General features: G+C 53.0%; 1 protein-coding gene across 1 annotated transcript in view; it reads right to left on the reverse strand.

Moving 5' to 3' along the window:
• SNTA1 (syntrophin alpha 1) overlaps positions 1 to 15,896 on the reverse strand; it is a 67,780-nt gene that overhangs the window by 12,796 nt on the left and 39,088 nt on the right. The window contains 2 exon segments of the mRNA XM_050917388.1: positions 720 to 927; positions 3,638 to 3,839. Coding sequence (XP_050773345.1) covers positions 720 to 927; positions 3,638 to 3,839 — 410 coding nt within the window.

Genomic DNA, 15,896 nt, shown 5'->3' on the forward strand with positions numbered 1-15,896 from the left:
ATTACACCACTGATGCATGGAGCCTGTCACTGGGCATGATCTCTCCTGCCATCCAATACCACTGAACTCAGTGGCATTGGCTGGCACAAGCCTTGTCTCCCGCACTCACAAGATGCTTCGAGGAAAGCAGCCACAATCCCCAAATGCATCTGACTACCTGTGCAGTGCCCTAGGAGTGGAGTAACAGGGCATGTGGCAAGCCAGGACTGGGTGCATCAGCAGAGCATTGTAAAGGACCCTTTACTGAAGTAACAGGACAGTACTGCAATACCAGGAAGGCAGGTTAGAAGTGAGGGACATTGGCAGGGCTGTGAAGGGCCTGGGACTGGACTAGCAGGGGGCTGTGGGTCGAGAGTGAGGGACATCAGCAGAGCAGTGAGGGGCCTGTGACTGGAATAGGAGGGAGCTGTGGGTTGGAAGTGAGGGGCACTGGCAGAGCTGTGAGGGGACTGGGGCTGGAATAGCAGGGGGCTGCAGGTTGGGAGTGAAGAGCATCTTCAGAGCTGTGAGGAGCCCGGGGCTGGAATAACAGGGAGGGGGCTGCAGGTCAGGACTGCGGTTCACTGGCAGAGCTGTGGGAGAACAGGGAGAAGCACAGAGGGTGCTAGTGACAAGGGCTGAGCTGCCTGGCCAGAGCTGTGAGGCAAAGCGTGTGCAATGTCTTATCAGCAGTACAATTCAGCACCGAAGGACCATACACACCCGAAAGGCCGGGCTACCTGCTCAGTGAGCCAGCCGATGTGCTTGATCTCTTTGCTCCCTGCAACGCCGGCTGCCGCCAGCAGGGATCTCAGCTCCTCTTTGACTCTGGGCACCAGGGCGTTGACATTGGTGTGAATGGCGTTGAACCAGGACTGGGCAGTCACTTCATCTTTCGCTCTCAGGAAGAGGGGAATCCGCCCATCTGCCGAACAGACTTCCAGGTACCTGTGAAGAAGGAGCCCCCGGCAGGGCTGGTCTGTGGCCAGGATCTATGCAGCGAGATGGAGCACAGGTACCTGGTGCAGCAGGAGGCAACTGGGCTTGCTCCAGTTCACGCTTTCCGGGCAGAGTCCAGGGCTTCAGCCTGTGCCCTGCAGTTACCTGAAGTGCTGGGGTGTCTAGCTGGGCTGCACTGAGGCAGGAATACATGCAAACTGCAGACCAGTCAGCCACCCCATTCTACTGCCGCCCACACGCCTTCAGCGTCAGGAAGCAGCGCAGCACACAGGGGTCCTGAGCAATCAGTCTAAACCTGTACCAGACACAGGCCTAGGAATCCTCCCAGGGCCACTTTCCCAGTCAAAAGGGACTGGCGTTAGCACGGACTGTATTCGCTCAGATGGCAAGTGAATTCAGAAGCCGCTTGGAGCTGGCTCTGACTGGCAGGCTCACGTTCTTTGTCACACGCTGGGGATGATGCGAGGTGCTGGGACACCGCCCAGGAACGTGAGCCCGAAGGGGCTCATTGCTTGGAGTTGTTTTTCTGCTCACTAAGTCAATCAGAGAGGAGGCTCGACATGCCATGGCTGATGTGACCAATCACTCCCCTGTGTAACACAGGGGAAGGACCCCGCTGGCAAACGGCCCCAGCTGACAGGGCTGGGTCAGGCTGCTCAGCCAGGGCAGGGCAGGGAGACAATTGGGTCACATTTGATGAAAATGTTGACCAATAAAAGGGCAAAAACGCTGAATTTTCTCCTACATTCCCACTGGCTCCTTGTCCAGCAGGAATAAACCCCTGGGAGTAACCAGCCCAGAGACTCAAGCCCTGATCCTAGCGCTCGGCTGGGCCAGATGGGCCAACAGGCAGCTCTTCTCCTCAGCACCAGCCTCACTCCCAGCCATCGGGAAGTGACGGCTCCAGCTGCTTCCTACCCATCACAAACATCCAAGAACTCAACAGTTAGGGCAATAGCAGCTGCTTGAAGCTAAAGCCCAGTGTGAAAGGCCCCTGAGTCGTAGACTGTCTGTCCCATGTACCTGCAGAGCCCCTGTCACCAGAGCACCTCACGGTCAGGCAGGAACTAAGGCACACGTGACTGGGATTTACCCAAGAAGTCTGTGGCAGAGGCTTGCACTGAACCTTGGTCTGCCAAGTGCGAGGCCACCAGCTCAACCACTGGGCCACCTACCCGCTCGCTAGTGAGATCCCAGGGTTCCCGTGAGCCCCCTGGCCCTGGGCAGGCGGGGTGCTCCAAGGGGGGTTGGGACAGTTTATTAGTGCTATTTGATTTTTCTTTGCAGTCTGGAACAAGCCCAGCAGATGCAGGGCCACAATACCCTTGGCTTGCCCATGCTAATGACATTCCCTCTGCTGTGCATTTGTGTGCCATGTAATGGCAGCAGCACATTCATTCTCCTGGATTGTATCCTGTGTAAGGGTGTCCCCACTCAGGCGTTACCCAGAGAGACCCCAGACCTACACATGCCGGTCTCTGCCCATTAGCCGAGCAGACAGAAAAGCATCGGCTAGGGGTTCTTGTAACAAATTGTTTGGTGGCCTCAGAGTACGGCCACCAACTCTTGCTGGAGGCCGCGCTGACCATTTTTCTAAACGGGAGCCCCACCGCCCCAGGCTGAGGCCCAGAGCCTGCCACTGGAGCCCTGTGGCTGGAGCCAGGTTGGGTGGGAGTGGGGAGGCTGAAGTCCAGAGCCCCGGGGCTGAAGCCAGGGACGGAGGGGTGCTGAAGCCCCAAGCCCACTCCTGGAGCCCCAGCAAGCTGGAGCCTGCCTAAAGCCTGCCCTCAGAGCCTCTCAGCCCCCATGAAGGTGAGTTGGAAACTCACCAGCTGCCTGCAGAGTTGAAGGTTCCTCCCCCTGCAAGCACACACACCGGTCCCACAAGTCAGCAGAGGCGCTGCCTGGAGCCTCCAGGAGGCTGCCCAGTACGTGGTGCTGATCCCCTGCTGGTGGCACCGGCAACACCAAGGCAGCACATCCAGGAGCAACAGGGGGACTCTGCAGGAAGGGGCAACTGCTTTGCCCCTCCCCCACATCTCTGCCCAGGAGGCTGTCATGCCCACAGAAAAATCCCTTGACGGCCACATGTGGCCATGGTGGCTGCATTTTAGAAATGAAAATATAGAGCCTGGAGCACAGCAACACTTGGGTCTCCATCCAAGACAAACCAAGGGTCAAAGGCACAGTCCCGCTTGAGTGCAATCCCTGGGATCTCCCTCAGATCGGATCTACACCAGCCTGGCTCCACTGACTTCACAGAAGTGACTCTGGATTTACAGTGACTTCAGTGGGATCCTCGCCAGCTGTGTGCCAGGGCGGCTGTCTAGCACAGCACACTGAAGTGCTGGGTGAGGCAGAGGCCAGAACCACTGGCTGTATAGGCCCCGCATGGCAAGGGACAGGACTCACTGGGAACTGCACATGCAGCCTGGCCACACTGGCCCATGTTGGGCTGCCAGGAGAACAGCCGAAGATCTGCAATCATCAAGTGTGTGCGTATGGGGACGATCTGTCCACTCCCCCAGCTCCTCCCTAGCTGTTCCTGAGACCGTCTAAACAAGGGCCAAGTTTGCCAATCCCTACTCCAGCCAGGGGCGGTCCCCTGCCATGGATTCGAGTGAGACACAGTCCCCTGGGCAGAGAGCACCAGGGGTCTGCGGGTTCATGCTGTGAATGGGGGCACGGGCTGGGTTACCTGTTCTCTGGGTCATTGGGGAGACATTTCCTTGACACATAGCACATTTTCAGGGGCATGTTCTTCCCTTCCTTGAGGTCTCGCAGGGAGAGGATGGGGGAGGCTTGCTTCTGAAGGGAGACAGCCGGCGAGGGGTCCCAGCTGACAGTCGCCCCGGACGAGGAGTTCTTGAAATACGGTGAGATCTCCTTCATGTATTTCACTGGAATGCAGAGAGACACACACGGGCCAATGGAACAAATCCCTCCCAATTCAGTGCACTTCCCTTCACTGCCCCCATCCAGGGCTTCCCCAGCACCTGCACTGCACAGAATCAAGCAGCCTGAACAGCTGCCTCAGAACCCCGGTAGACGCTGGGCGGCAGATACAACGTCCCCAGGCACTCAGAGCACCCCGGGGCTGTGCACGCCAGACCTTGCAATCTCATCAGCCACACCCTGTCCCACAGCCACCCACCGACAAAGGCGCCTTTGTAATGAAGGGGGTTGGCCTCTGTGATCACACTCTGTTGTCCCAGCTGCTGGTTCAGCACCAAAGCAAACGCAATGCACACAGGGGTAGGTCTGCACATCCCCAGCACATTGCCACATTATCAGAAACCATTCCAAATGAAGTGGCCAATTAACACCTCTGCAGTCCCAGGATAAAGGAGAGTTAGCGGGTGACATGGTGTAATGAGACACAAAACCAGCATCTCTGCTGAGTCCATGGGTTTGAGGCCTAGCAGAATTATGATTTTAAACTCCCAGGCTCCTCGGTCGAAGGTACTGGGCGGGTTTCCTCTGTGGATGAGGACTGAGAGGTCACATATGGAGTGGCAGTACCCCCTTCAATGAGGAGGCTGGCTGGCAGCAGGAGTCCAGCGGTGGGGCTGATCCTCAGCCACCCCCAGTCTGCCCCCATCAGTCTGGGCTCCTGGGGACAGAGCTAACCCCTCCGGGCACCATGTGCGCTCCCTTTTGTCCATGTGGGGAGGAGGGAGGTGTCATTTGCGTCTGTCACCAGGGGGCTCTGGCTATTGATTGGACACACAGATAGCTAATGTGCCTCTTTATGTTAGAGGAACAGCACAATAGGACACTGGCCTGTGACTAGGTACACCCATGGCTATAACAACACCACTCACAGTGCTGGTGCAGTGAAACATATGCTGTGGCTGCTGGTCTGTTTCATTTTTTCCTTCCCCTGACCTCCCTCCCCCCCACACCCAAAGAAACAAACTGTATTTTCTTTGGCTTAGGGAAGAATCCTGAGCCCTGCACTTGGCCCCATCTGACCATCAGAGCAGGGCAGCATGTGCCTCACCTATCCAAGCAAGCCCCAAATGTCCTTTTGGAGGGATTATACACATCCAGCGAATGGGCCATGAATCTGGAACTGCTTTGGGACAGGCAGCCCTAGAGATCCAGGATGGGTTTCACCGAGGAGGGAAAGTTATCATTTGTTTGGAGTTTTTTCAGATTGTCTTATTTTCTCCTTAAAGAACCAGCAGCATAGAATCATAGAAGATTAGGGTTGGAAGAGACCTCAGGAGGTCATCTAGTCCAACCCCCTGCTCAAAGCTGGACCAACCCCAACTAAGTCATCCCAGCCAGGGCTCTGTCAAGCTGGGCCTTAAAAACCTCTCCGAATGGAGATTCCATCACCTCCCTAGGTAACCCATTCCAGTGCCTCACCACCCTACTAGTGAAATAGTTTTTCCTAATATCCAGCCTAGACCTCCCCCACTGCAACTTCAGACCACTGCTCCTTGTTCTGCCATCTGTCACCACTGAGAACAGCCAAGCTCCATCCTCTTTGGAACCCCCCTTTCAGGTAGTTGAAGGCTGTTATCAAATCCCCCCTCACTCTTCTCTTCTGAAGGCTAAATAAGCCCAGTTCCCTCAGCCTCTCCTCATATGTCCTGTGCCCCAGCCCCCTAATAATTTTCATTGTCCTCTGCTCAACTCTCTCCAATTTGTCCATATCCTTTCTGTAGTGGGGGGCCCAAAATGGATGAGTACTCCAGATGTGGCCTCACCAGTGTCGAATAGAGGGGAATAATCACTTTTCTCAATATGCTGGCTATGCTTCTACTAATGCAGCCCAATATGCCGTTAGCCTTCTTGGCAATAAGGGCACACTGCTGACTCATATCCAGCTTCTCATCCACTGTAATCCCCAGGTCCTTTCCTGCAGAAAGTGGTACATGGGATTCTTCCATCCTATCCCATCATCCAGATCATTAATAAAGAAGGTGAACAAAACCGGCCCCGGGACCGACCCCTGGGGCACTCCGCTTGATATCGGCTGCCAACTAGACATGGAGCTGTTGATCACTACCTGTTGAGCCCAATGATCTAGACAGCTTTCTATCCACCTTATAGTCCATTCATCCAATCCATACTTTTTTTCCTTGCTGGGAAGAATACCGTGGGAGACAGTCAGTCTCAAAAGCTTTGCTAAAGTCAAGTTAAGTCAAGCATGAGCAACCACATCACAGAGGGCAGGACAAACAAAGCCACGTGTGGCATAAAGGATGCCTCACGTGTCCCCTGCTGTAATGTGTGTGCAATGGTCCACGTGCAATGCTCTGGAGCTGCGTGTCCAAGGAAATCTGCCCATCCTTGTGTCTCCAATGGGTAATGCTGGTGACTGGTTGCAAGAATTGCCTAATGCTGCTCGGATCAGGTCAGGGTGACCCAGGAAGAAGATTCAGCAGCCTGTGCTCACTAGTTCTCCCACTTCTGCCAGCATCAGTGTTATGGCCATTGTGGGAGAAAGTCACAAACCATTCAGCACAGGGGCACATTTCTGCAGTGTCTCTTGCTGCTCCAAAGCCCATGGGAGTTAGCTCCCACCCTGGCTGCAGTGCGTCTCTGTGCACAGGTGGAGTATGCACAGGAGGTGAGTTAGGTACTGAACCCATTCACAAACTTTTCCCCTGTAGGATTCACCTTTTAAACAGCTCTAAGGCAGTCTGCTCCAGGCAGCTTAGCTGGCACAAGCAGGGATCAGCTGGGTTTATTTTTCCCATTTGAATTCCTCTCCTTGCCCCGATCTCCCAGTCTCTCCTAGGCCGCCCGCTGTTCCCACACAAGAAGCATTTCAAAGCCGTGACAGTCGAGTGGCCAGATCTTAGCCAAAAGGGGCTCGCCTGTCTCTTGACAGCAGCCCATGTAAGTAGCACCTTTGTGTGTTAGCCAGGGTGTGCTCGTGACTGGATACGGTGTGCGTGCAGCATGCCGGTTTGACGCCTGTGTGTGAGTCTCAGCACTGTGTCTGTGCCGTGTGTGTGCATGTTCCCAACTGCTGCCTGTGTGGCAGGACGCTGTGATGCCTGTGACATTGGAGGAGACATGCTGGGCTTCTGCAGCCTTGGGGGTGGGGAGAGAAACACGATACAAGCCGAGTGGAAACTATTTCAAACCAAGATGCAGCCCTGCTTCGCTAGGAGACAGGACTTGTAACCTTCCCTCACCGCCTCTGTGATCCTGGAGCCGCTGAACCGGTTCAAAGCTAGGCTGAGAAGGAGAACACTCAGGAAGTGGGGCCGGCGTCTGGCACGCCGGTAACTCAGCTATTGCTGACACTCATTCCCAATATGTTTGATTAATGTTCTCGCCTACGCAGGCTGTTCTCAGACCACCAGCCAACAGGCAGTTCAAAGGCACTGGGATGCCAGCCAAGATTGTTCCAAGTACAGCCCAGCTGAGCCTCTCAAACCCTCTGATTGACTGGCCTGGCTGAGACGCAGGAAGAAGAACAGCTTATGGATGCAAAGCAGTACACCTGTATTCGCTTTCACTGGGAAAGTTTTTAGCCGGGCGGGCAAGAAATTGGGTGGGGGAGTTGCATGTTCAGCAATTGGAATAGACTGGGGGGCTATTTAAAAAAGCTAAGGGGATTTCCATGGGCTGGCACATTATAATCATGTCAAAAGAAGTCACCGTGGTTAATAGCATCAAATACCGCCCCCAAGCCAGGTGAAATGCTGAGCCGCTCATTGGGCATGCATGTCTAGTGGTTACAGCGGTGAACTAGGACTCCGCATACTTGGTCTACGGTACCCTTCCTGCCACTGACTTGCTGCGTGACCTTGAACAACTCACTTCACTTCTTGATGTCTCTGCGTCCAAATTCCCAAAACGACGAGAATAATACTGTGAGACTTCCTTCAGGCGTGTTTGCAAGGGGCTTGGAGAACCTAGCCTGGAAGGCTCTACAGAAGGGCAAAGAATGACTTTCATGCAAACTCAAGGACAATAACAGAAGGGTATCAGAGGCTTTTAGGGCAAGAAGACAAACTAAATGACAATAGGGAATAGTGACATTAATAACGCTCCCAAAGAACAGCTCTGCTCTTCAGATGATACAATAGGTTTTCTGATCAGTAACTCTTCAGGTTGAACTCCGCAGGAGAGGAGTTCTGGGATCACCTTCCCACCTAGCCTCAGCCCCACCTTTTGCCAGAGTCTGGGAATGGGTGACAGGGGATGGATCACTTGATGATTACCTGCTCTGTTCATTCCCTCTGGGGCACCCGGCATTGGCCACTATCAGAAGACAGGATGCTGGGCTAAATGGACCTTTGGTCTGATCCAGTATGGCCATTTGTATGTTCTCACAACTCCCGTAACATCATTATCCCTGTCTGCTCCCTGCTTCATGTGAGAAACAACCCCCTCCCCCTCCCAATTCCCAATGCTCCCCCTGTGTCTGGAAGCTCTTGTACCCTTCACCCCTGATATCAGTTCCTCTGGGTACTGCCTTCCTGCAGAGCTGAGACAAGACTTTTCTTCAAAGTCCTTCCTTGGTGCCTGAAACTCTGTCTCCAGTCCCAGCAATAGAGATCTGAGGGTGAACACAGAGCTAACCATGAACTCCATTGATTTAACTACTCTATGGAGCTGGTCCTGATAAAAACACCATGTCACTCTTTCAGGGTAACTGCACCTGTATCCTCCCTCTCACCCCAGGTGCCAACTCCAGAAGGGCCCAGTCAGGTCTCCAGCCAGCACCTGTCTCTGGGCAGGGACCCTTATCTGACCCCCTTCTGACTGGGAGGTTTGAAGGCTGCACAGAAGGCCTATCTTTTTGAAGACTGAGAAAGAAGGTTCTGAGTTAGTTTGAATCCAGCCTTTTTTCCGATCCAGCAAACGGACAGGACCTTCTCTCCAAGCAGGTCCCCAACCTTGCAGAAGGGCTGGAAAGCCTTGGCCTATGAGGGCTCCATAACACTGATGCATATGGGATCTTTTACTGCTTTGTATGTGTTTTCTCTGTGAGGATTTTACCTTATGGATAAAGGTGCTTGTAACCTTGTAACTGCGAGTGATACACTCTGAAGAGAAAGCAACACGCAGGTGCTGGCCTCTAGGCAGACTGCCCTGCTGTGGCTATCACAGTGAAATCAGGGAGCTGGGCAGCCTTAAAACCCCAGTCACGGGGCTGGGAGGCAGCTCTCCACCCAAGAGAGGTGACTGCTGGGAGCCAGAAACCTCAAGTGGGTGCCCTCAAGGGATCACGGTGGGGGAATTCAGGTGCAGTAACCCTGAAGTGGGACAGCCCCCAGTAGAGGAGCAGTGAGGGCACCCTGCCCATCCTGGCATAAACTCCAGCATACTGCCGGTGTGGGCACACCGTGCCAACCAGTAAAGTGCTGCCTTCATGGGTCAGTTGTTGGCAGGGTTGGACGGGCCACTGAGAGGACGAAGAGACGGCGAGAGCTCATTAGTTAGCTGGGAACAATGGAGTTCTGAAAGAGCGATACCCACAGAACGATCGACTGCCTTAGGAATCTGGGCACACAGTCTAGGGGAGACATTCTGCTCTCACACCAGTTGGCGTAACTCCCCTGCCTCCTGTGGAGTTACTTCAGATTTACTCCAGTCTGGTGAAGAGACGAATCAGACCCATCGCCTGTCAGACTTCACACACTACACTGAGTTGCTTGCAGCACCTGCCTATGGTGGATCATTAACTAAACTATAATGAGCAGCTGGGAAAGAAAGGGAGCAGAAACTCCCCAAGAAAGACGGACTGATCAGAGCAGAGATGTCATCGCTGAGAAAGTCTGCATATGACACAAAAATTGGGGGAAAGGTAACTAGCAACAAGGACAGGAGATCGCTTGGTAAACTGGGTGGGAGCAAACAATACACATTTTAACAGGGTAAATATAAACTGAAATCTAGATACAATTCAGCTGTGGCCTCATTGGCGGGTTTTCTTTGCTTGATAGGAAGCATGACCCAGGAGAAGCACCAAAGCAGTGGGGCTCAGTAGACCTAGTCTCTTACTATTCAAGGACGAAAGAATCAAGTAGAGTCGTGAATCTACAACCCGGAGGGTGGAGGTGGTTGTATTTTTTATTTATTTTTTGTTAGCGATATGGTTTGCCCGTGAATCTGGATGCTGGAGAGATTTCAGTGGTAAACCATTGCAGCAGCCACGTGTCACACCGGATCTGAGTTCATTCACCCGCATAATAATGGACTGTTTGAAATATTGGGGATTAGGTGGCTGATTCAGGCTCTCCTGAGGTTACATGGCTTATCTAATTCCACCGGAAACTCCCCCTCCAATGTGTTTTTAATAGGGAGCAGCAGAGCTGCCATCTCGCTGATGGGAAGGGAGAGGAGTGGGGCTGAAAACAGCTTAATTGCAAAGAGCTGCTGTTGGCACGTACTGTTGAGACATGCCCACTGGAAGCCATGTTCCCAGCCTCTCTCCCCTCATGCCCACTGCTCATTTGATTTAGTCCTTGTCTAAGGGCTTAGACAGCTGTAGCACTTCCGTGTAGACACTATCTGCGCTTCTGTCCGCATATCTAATCCACCTCCCCAAGAATTCTTCTGTCGACCTAGCGCTGTCTACATGGGGGTTAGATCGGCCTAACTACATCACGCAGAGGGGCGGATTTTTCACACCCCTGAAAGAGGTACCTGGATCGACCTAACTTTTACTCTAGACCAGGCCATGCTCAGCTCCGGTGCAGTGCAGCTGCTACATACAGAGGACATCAGAAGAATGCTGAGACCTCAGCCCTCACTTCAGAGGACACCCCTTCTCCTCTTTACCTTCCACATGAATTCAGTGCTGGTGAAAGGTGCCAGCCTATTTAATTCCTGGGACTGGTGGGCAGAGCCCGATGAAGGGACGCAAGTCCCTGCTACCTCGGATGAGGTCCAGAGCTCAGGACCTAAATAAGCACAGGAGACAAAAAATGAACAAACAGTGCAGGCCAAAGGGTCAAAACAAGGGGCCCAGGCGGGAATGCCAGTCAGAGAACCCTGGACAATGCCCACTCGGAGAGAGAGGTCCAGGAGTCAGTGAATGCCGCACAGAGGAACTCTGCCCAGCTGTGTGCATGGACATGGGAATGAGAAAAGGCCCAGCCATCACAGAGATGCCCCTGTCCAGTTCTCTCCTCCTGGACTGATGGATGGCTGTCTTGGCCAATGCCAAGAGGAGGTCTCGGGACTTTGCGGGGCCACAGTGAAAGACTGTCTGACTTTCATCCACAGTGCAAGCAGAGCACAGGCAGCAAGAGGCACTAGCCCCTGTCCGGCAGGACGCCTGTAGGGGAGAGAAAATGGCTCAGGCTCCGTGACCATTCACCCCTTCTGCTTTCTGATTAGACTACAGACCAGGGTGCAGGGTTCGGCAGTGACATGGCTACCTGGCCACGGGCCCCATCTCATTTCATACAGGCCACCACCGTGTGCATGTGGGGCCCCAGATGGCATTTTTTGGATCCCATGTAGCAGCCAGTCCTGGAGAACCCAAACACCCCACGCACTCTCTTATCGCACAGTAGCTTGATTTTGGCATGCTCTGCAGGCAGGGAGCAGCAGCGGCAGAATCATGCTTCCCCCCCCACCCCCTATCTGGTTTGTAAACTCCCTGAAGCTGCATCCAGAGGCTTCATTTGCTCTCTCTCTCTCTAGATAGGCACAGTGTAACACCAACAGACCCCAGCTGTTGGCAAGTAAGATTGAACCTGGGGCTAAATGCATGAGCCTCTACTGCATGAGCTAAAAGCCACCTGGCCCTTAGTTAAAGCTGTAGAGCAGACTCATTAATCTCTATCTAAGTAGTCTCGGTGCCACTGGATGGGACAGAACAGCACTCCCAGAAGGTGAATGGGTTACAACAGCGCACCAAAAATGCAGTGCTGTGGCTGCACCTGGCGTTTGAGCCGTGAAAGCCAGACCCCGATGTGTTCTCCAGCAATCTCAATGGGCTGAGCCAGTGGCACTGTATGCCAGCGACTCTCACCCTGCTGTGGTCCACGGGCCACAAAATGGCTGAAAAATTCATGCTGTGCCCTACCACAGCCCACAATCCTTGGGCCACCAAGACTGGGATTTGGATCCTGGGGAGTTTTGGGGTGCTGCATGGGGGTGCTGTTGCATCAGGGGATTCTGCTGGAGGCACACAGCTACTTCCAGAGGCTCCAGAGCCGGTTCCACACCACCCCCAGGAGGCTGTCTCCGCTGCCCAACAGCCAAGCGTAGTGTGGACAGGGAGACGGGGGCTGAGAAGCTGCTCAGTGCTGGGGTGGGAGGGAGCAGAGCAAGAGCGGCAACCAAGGAGGGAGCTGCTCCCACGGGGCCTAAGGCACCCAAGGATTTGGCTGTTTTCAGGCAGTAGTGTGCCCCTTTGCGACCTCAACACCTGCGACTTTACACTGAAAACTGAAATGGACCTGACCTCCCCTGTGAGGCCATTGGGTTTGGTTTTTAAGGAAATCCACAGGGAGGTTGTTGGTCTTTTTATGTTTTTCTTGGTTTTAGAAAAACAAGAGAAGCTGAAGTGAATCCTACCAATCAATTTGCCCCTCTCTCCAAACTAAACAACTCCAAGACACACCTAGGTAGGCCCCACACCCAGCACAGCAGCAGGGCTTGGGTATCAGAGTGGCTGTGGGGCAAAAGTCTTTGGGGAGCTCAGCTCTGCACCCAAGCCTCACGGGAGTGGGAGGAATCCCAGGCTGGGGGCATTTTTCCCGTTAATTTTCCTTAACTTCCCCGATTCGATTTCTGCCAGGCACCAACCCTGAGCAGGGGCCTATGAGGACTGCCGCCCAGCAGCTTGCAGAGCCCTTCAAATTGCTGCTGAAAAAAAAAACACAAGTTAGCTTAAAAAATATAAAACACTAACAATAAAAAGTTTGACCACACACCAGCCAGCTCCCTCCAAAACCTGATGTCCTGGCCTCAGTGCCACCTGCTGGCATGAACTTGGCATCTCTGGCACAGCTGATGAAGAGGGGCCAGAATTAGCTGTACGGAAGCAGTGCTCACCAATGGCGCTGAGCAAAACTGTTCATCTGAAACATTTTTTCAATGAAAAATGCAGATTTGGGGCGACTGGAACATTTTGTGATGAATTCACGTCGATTTCAGCAAGTTCATTGGTCAAAACACAAAAAAGAAAAAATCAGAAATGTGGAAACCAATTGTTTGCTTGAATTAAAACATTTTGTAGCCTTTTGACAGTATCGAAACCCAGGGCCGGCTTTAGGCCTATTCCACCAATTCCCCCGAATCGGGCCCCGCGCCTAAGAGGGCCCCGCGCCCAGTGAGAATCTCTTCCCTGGCTAGAGGCGCCTTTTTAATTTTTACTCACCTGGCGGCACTCCGGGTTTTCAGCGGCACTTCGGCGGCGGGTCCTTCAGTGCTGCTGAAGACCTGGAACAAGTGAAGGACCCGCCACCAAAGTGCCGCCGAAGACTCGGACCACCGCCCGGTGAGTACAAGCCCCACGTGTTTTTTTACATGTGTTTTTTTTTTTAAGTCATCCCTGCCGGGGCCCCGTCGAAACTCTTCGAATTGGGTCCCGCATTTGCTAAATCCGGCCCTGTCGAAACCAAACACTCTGATTTTTTGGGCTATAGTCACAAGGAGATTTAGGCACCACTCTCAAAATCATGGAGGAGAAGGTGAAGGTGCTAATGCTCAATAGCCCTGTGCAAGGGCACTCCCCAAGGATAAGGGAGAGGCAGGTTTGAATCCCTGCTCAAGATTTTTTAATTATTGAGGTCTTGGCCTGTCCTCCAGCCCCCCACCTCAAGACTGTGTTTAAATCTCCCCTCACAACACATTTAAGGCTTTGGCTACATGGGGAAATAAATTGTTACAATATTCCGGCATAGCTCTGTGTGTGCACACTCTGTTCTGGAATTAAAGTGACTTTAATAAGTGACAGAATAATTACTCCACTCACGTCTGTACTGGACTCGAGCGTGCACATTCTGGAATAGCTAAATTACACCAGAATAGTTATTCTGGAAGAGCTATGCTGGTCAATTTCCCCTGTGTAGACATGCTCTAGGATCCAGCCCTCCTGCTCCATCTTCACAGCCGAAACTCTCCTCATTTCACATCTTCACCATCCATCCAGGAACATGTATGGCCCTTCTTATCACAGTACCTCAGCTCTCCCAGACTACTGCAAGCTCCACTCTGGTTTTATTACTATTCATTTACAGGGGTCTCATCTTAGACCAGGGCCACATTTTGCAGGGCACTGCACAGACCCCTGGGCCTGGGGCTCATCTACTGACCTTGTTCCCCTCAAACCCATTCAGAAAGCTGCTGTTCAGGAGCAACATGCTCCTGTCCACCGCTATGACAAAATTCCCTCTCTGCTCCCCTCCACTGGCTCCCCCTTCCTCGACTGCACCATGCACAAACTACTGGTCATTGTCTTTCAGCCCGCACAGCCTAGCCCAGCCCTACTTATCTGTGGTACCTACCGAACTGCGGCCCCTTCCTCTGCTCTGCCGACGAGACCAGCCAGCCAGTGCTGTGCTTCCGTCTCATTCCCCCCCACATGCCCCTTTGCACTTCTGCCCATACTGCCTCCACATGTGCAGATGGGGCTGCCTATAACAATCCACTCGGGGGAGATGTTGTCCTGCAAATCCCTCCCTACCGCTCACCTCCGCTCTGCTACGTACAACTCCTGGGCAGCGCTGGGCAGTGGGACATGCCAGCGCTGCCCGCACCATGTTGCTCAGGATCAGTCACTGGTTACTTCATCCTCTTCTGCTCCCTATTAGTTTGTTGTTTCTCTTTTGTCTCTCAGCACATGCATCGACTAGAAACACTGTGGGGTGAGCGCCTTTAATTCTATCTATGTGCACCGGGCCTAGCACAACAGGGCCTGGATCCTCGATCATGGCCACTAGACCCCACTGTCCCAGCAGCACAGCCGGCCCTGGAAACTCCCAATGGGTCACCTTGGGTTACTGCTCTCTGGGAGAATCTCTGGCTAAAGAGCAAGAGAGGCCATGGAGGGCACGCTGCCCTTTTCTCATTTAAACCAGGGCAAGTTGTTCCCCATGTGATGCAGACATTCCCAGCAAGGCATGTGTGCCAGGCACGACACCTTTGGGAATGACACGTCCAGCCTGAACCAACCCCCCCCACACAGCCAGAGACAGGGACAAGCTATAAATGGATAGCATCCCAACCAAGCTGGTGGATCGAGTTACACAAACCTAGCATCAAGTCCCACTGCCTCAGGGGGAGGAGGCGACCAGGATGGGATCCTCATGTTCTGTGCCTCCTGCTATAAATAGTAGGCTCCCTCGTTCAGACATTTGAGCTGTTCTCCGATTTCTCCCTGAGTCATTAGTCTCAGCAGAGACTACCTGCCAACAATTACAGTGCCTAGGAACTAACTGGGTTTCAAAAAGATAGTACAGATTCCGAAACGCAGGCTGGATTTCTGAGTCTGCTCCCAAGAACGGCTTGGCTTCTGAGGAAATACAGTGCTTCATTCTGCCTTATGCTGCCATAAATCAGGAGTCGCTCCACTGAGGCCAACAGCGGTACTTTGGTGTGAGACTAGAATCAGGCTCCCAGATAGGAAAACAAAGGACAAGACCTAGTTATTGGGATATGATTTTCCTAACTGTGTGCTGCTGTTTCATATGCAAATATGCCAGCACCACTGCCTACATCCATTCACATATGCAAATACTACAGCTGAATGTGCCAATAGCCATTTGTGCAGCTATTTGAGCAGGCAGGTGTAGCAAGTACATGTGCAAATTAGGTGAACTACTAAGGGCACAGAGAGCCGCACTGAGAGTGGCACAGACTGGATAGATGGTCACATAGACAGAGAGTCGTTTTGGAAATAGGCCCCTTTTGTGTTTCCCGTTTTAGCCTAAGAACAGGAAGCATCCTGCGAGTGAAGGATAGTTTTCAGGTTTACCATTAACCAGCTCATCACTGTCCTCTGCTTCATGGTGTCCTCGTCC

Source organism: Gopherus flavomarginatus, chromosome 11, assembly GCF_025201925.1.
Source record: "Gopherus flavomarginatus isolate rGopFla2 chromosome 11, rGopFla2.mat.asm, whole genome shotgun sequence".
NCBI lineage: Eukaryota > Metazoa > Chordata > Testudines > Testudinidae > Gopherus > Gopherus flavomarginatus.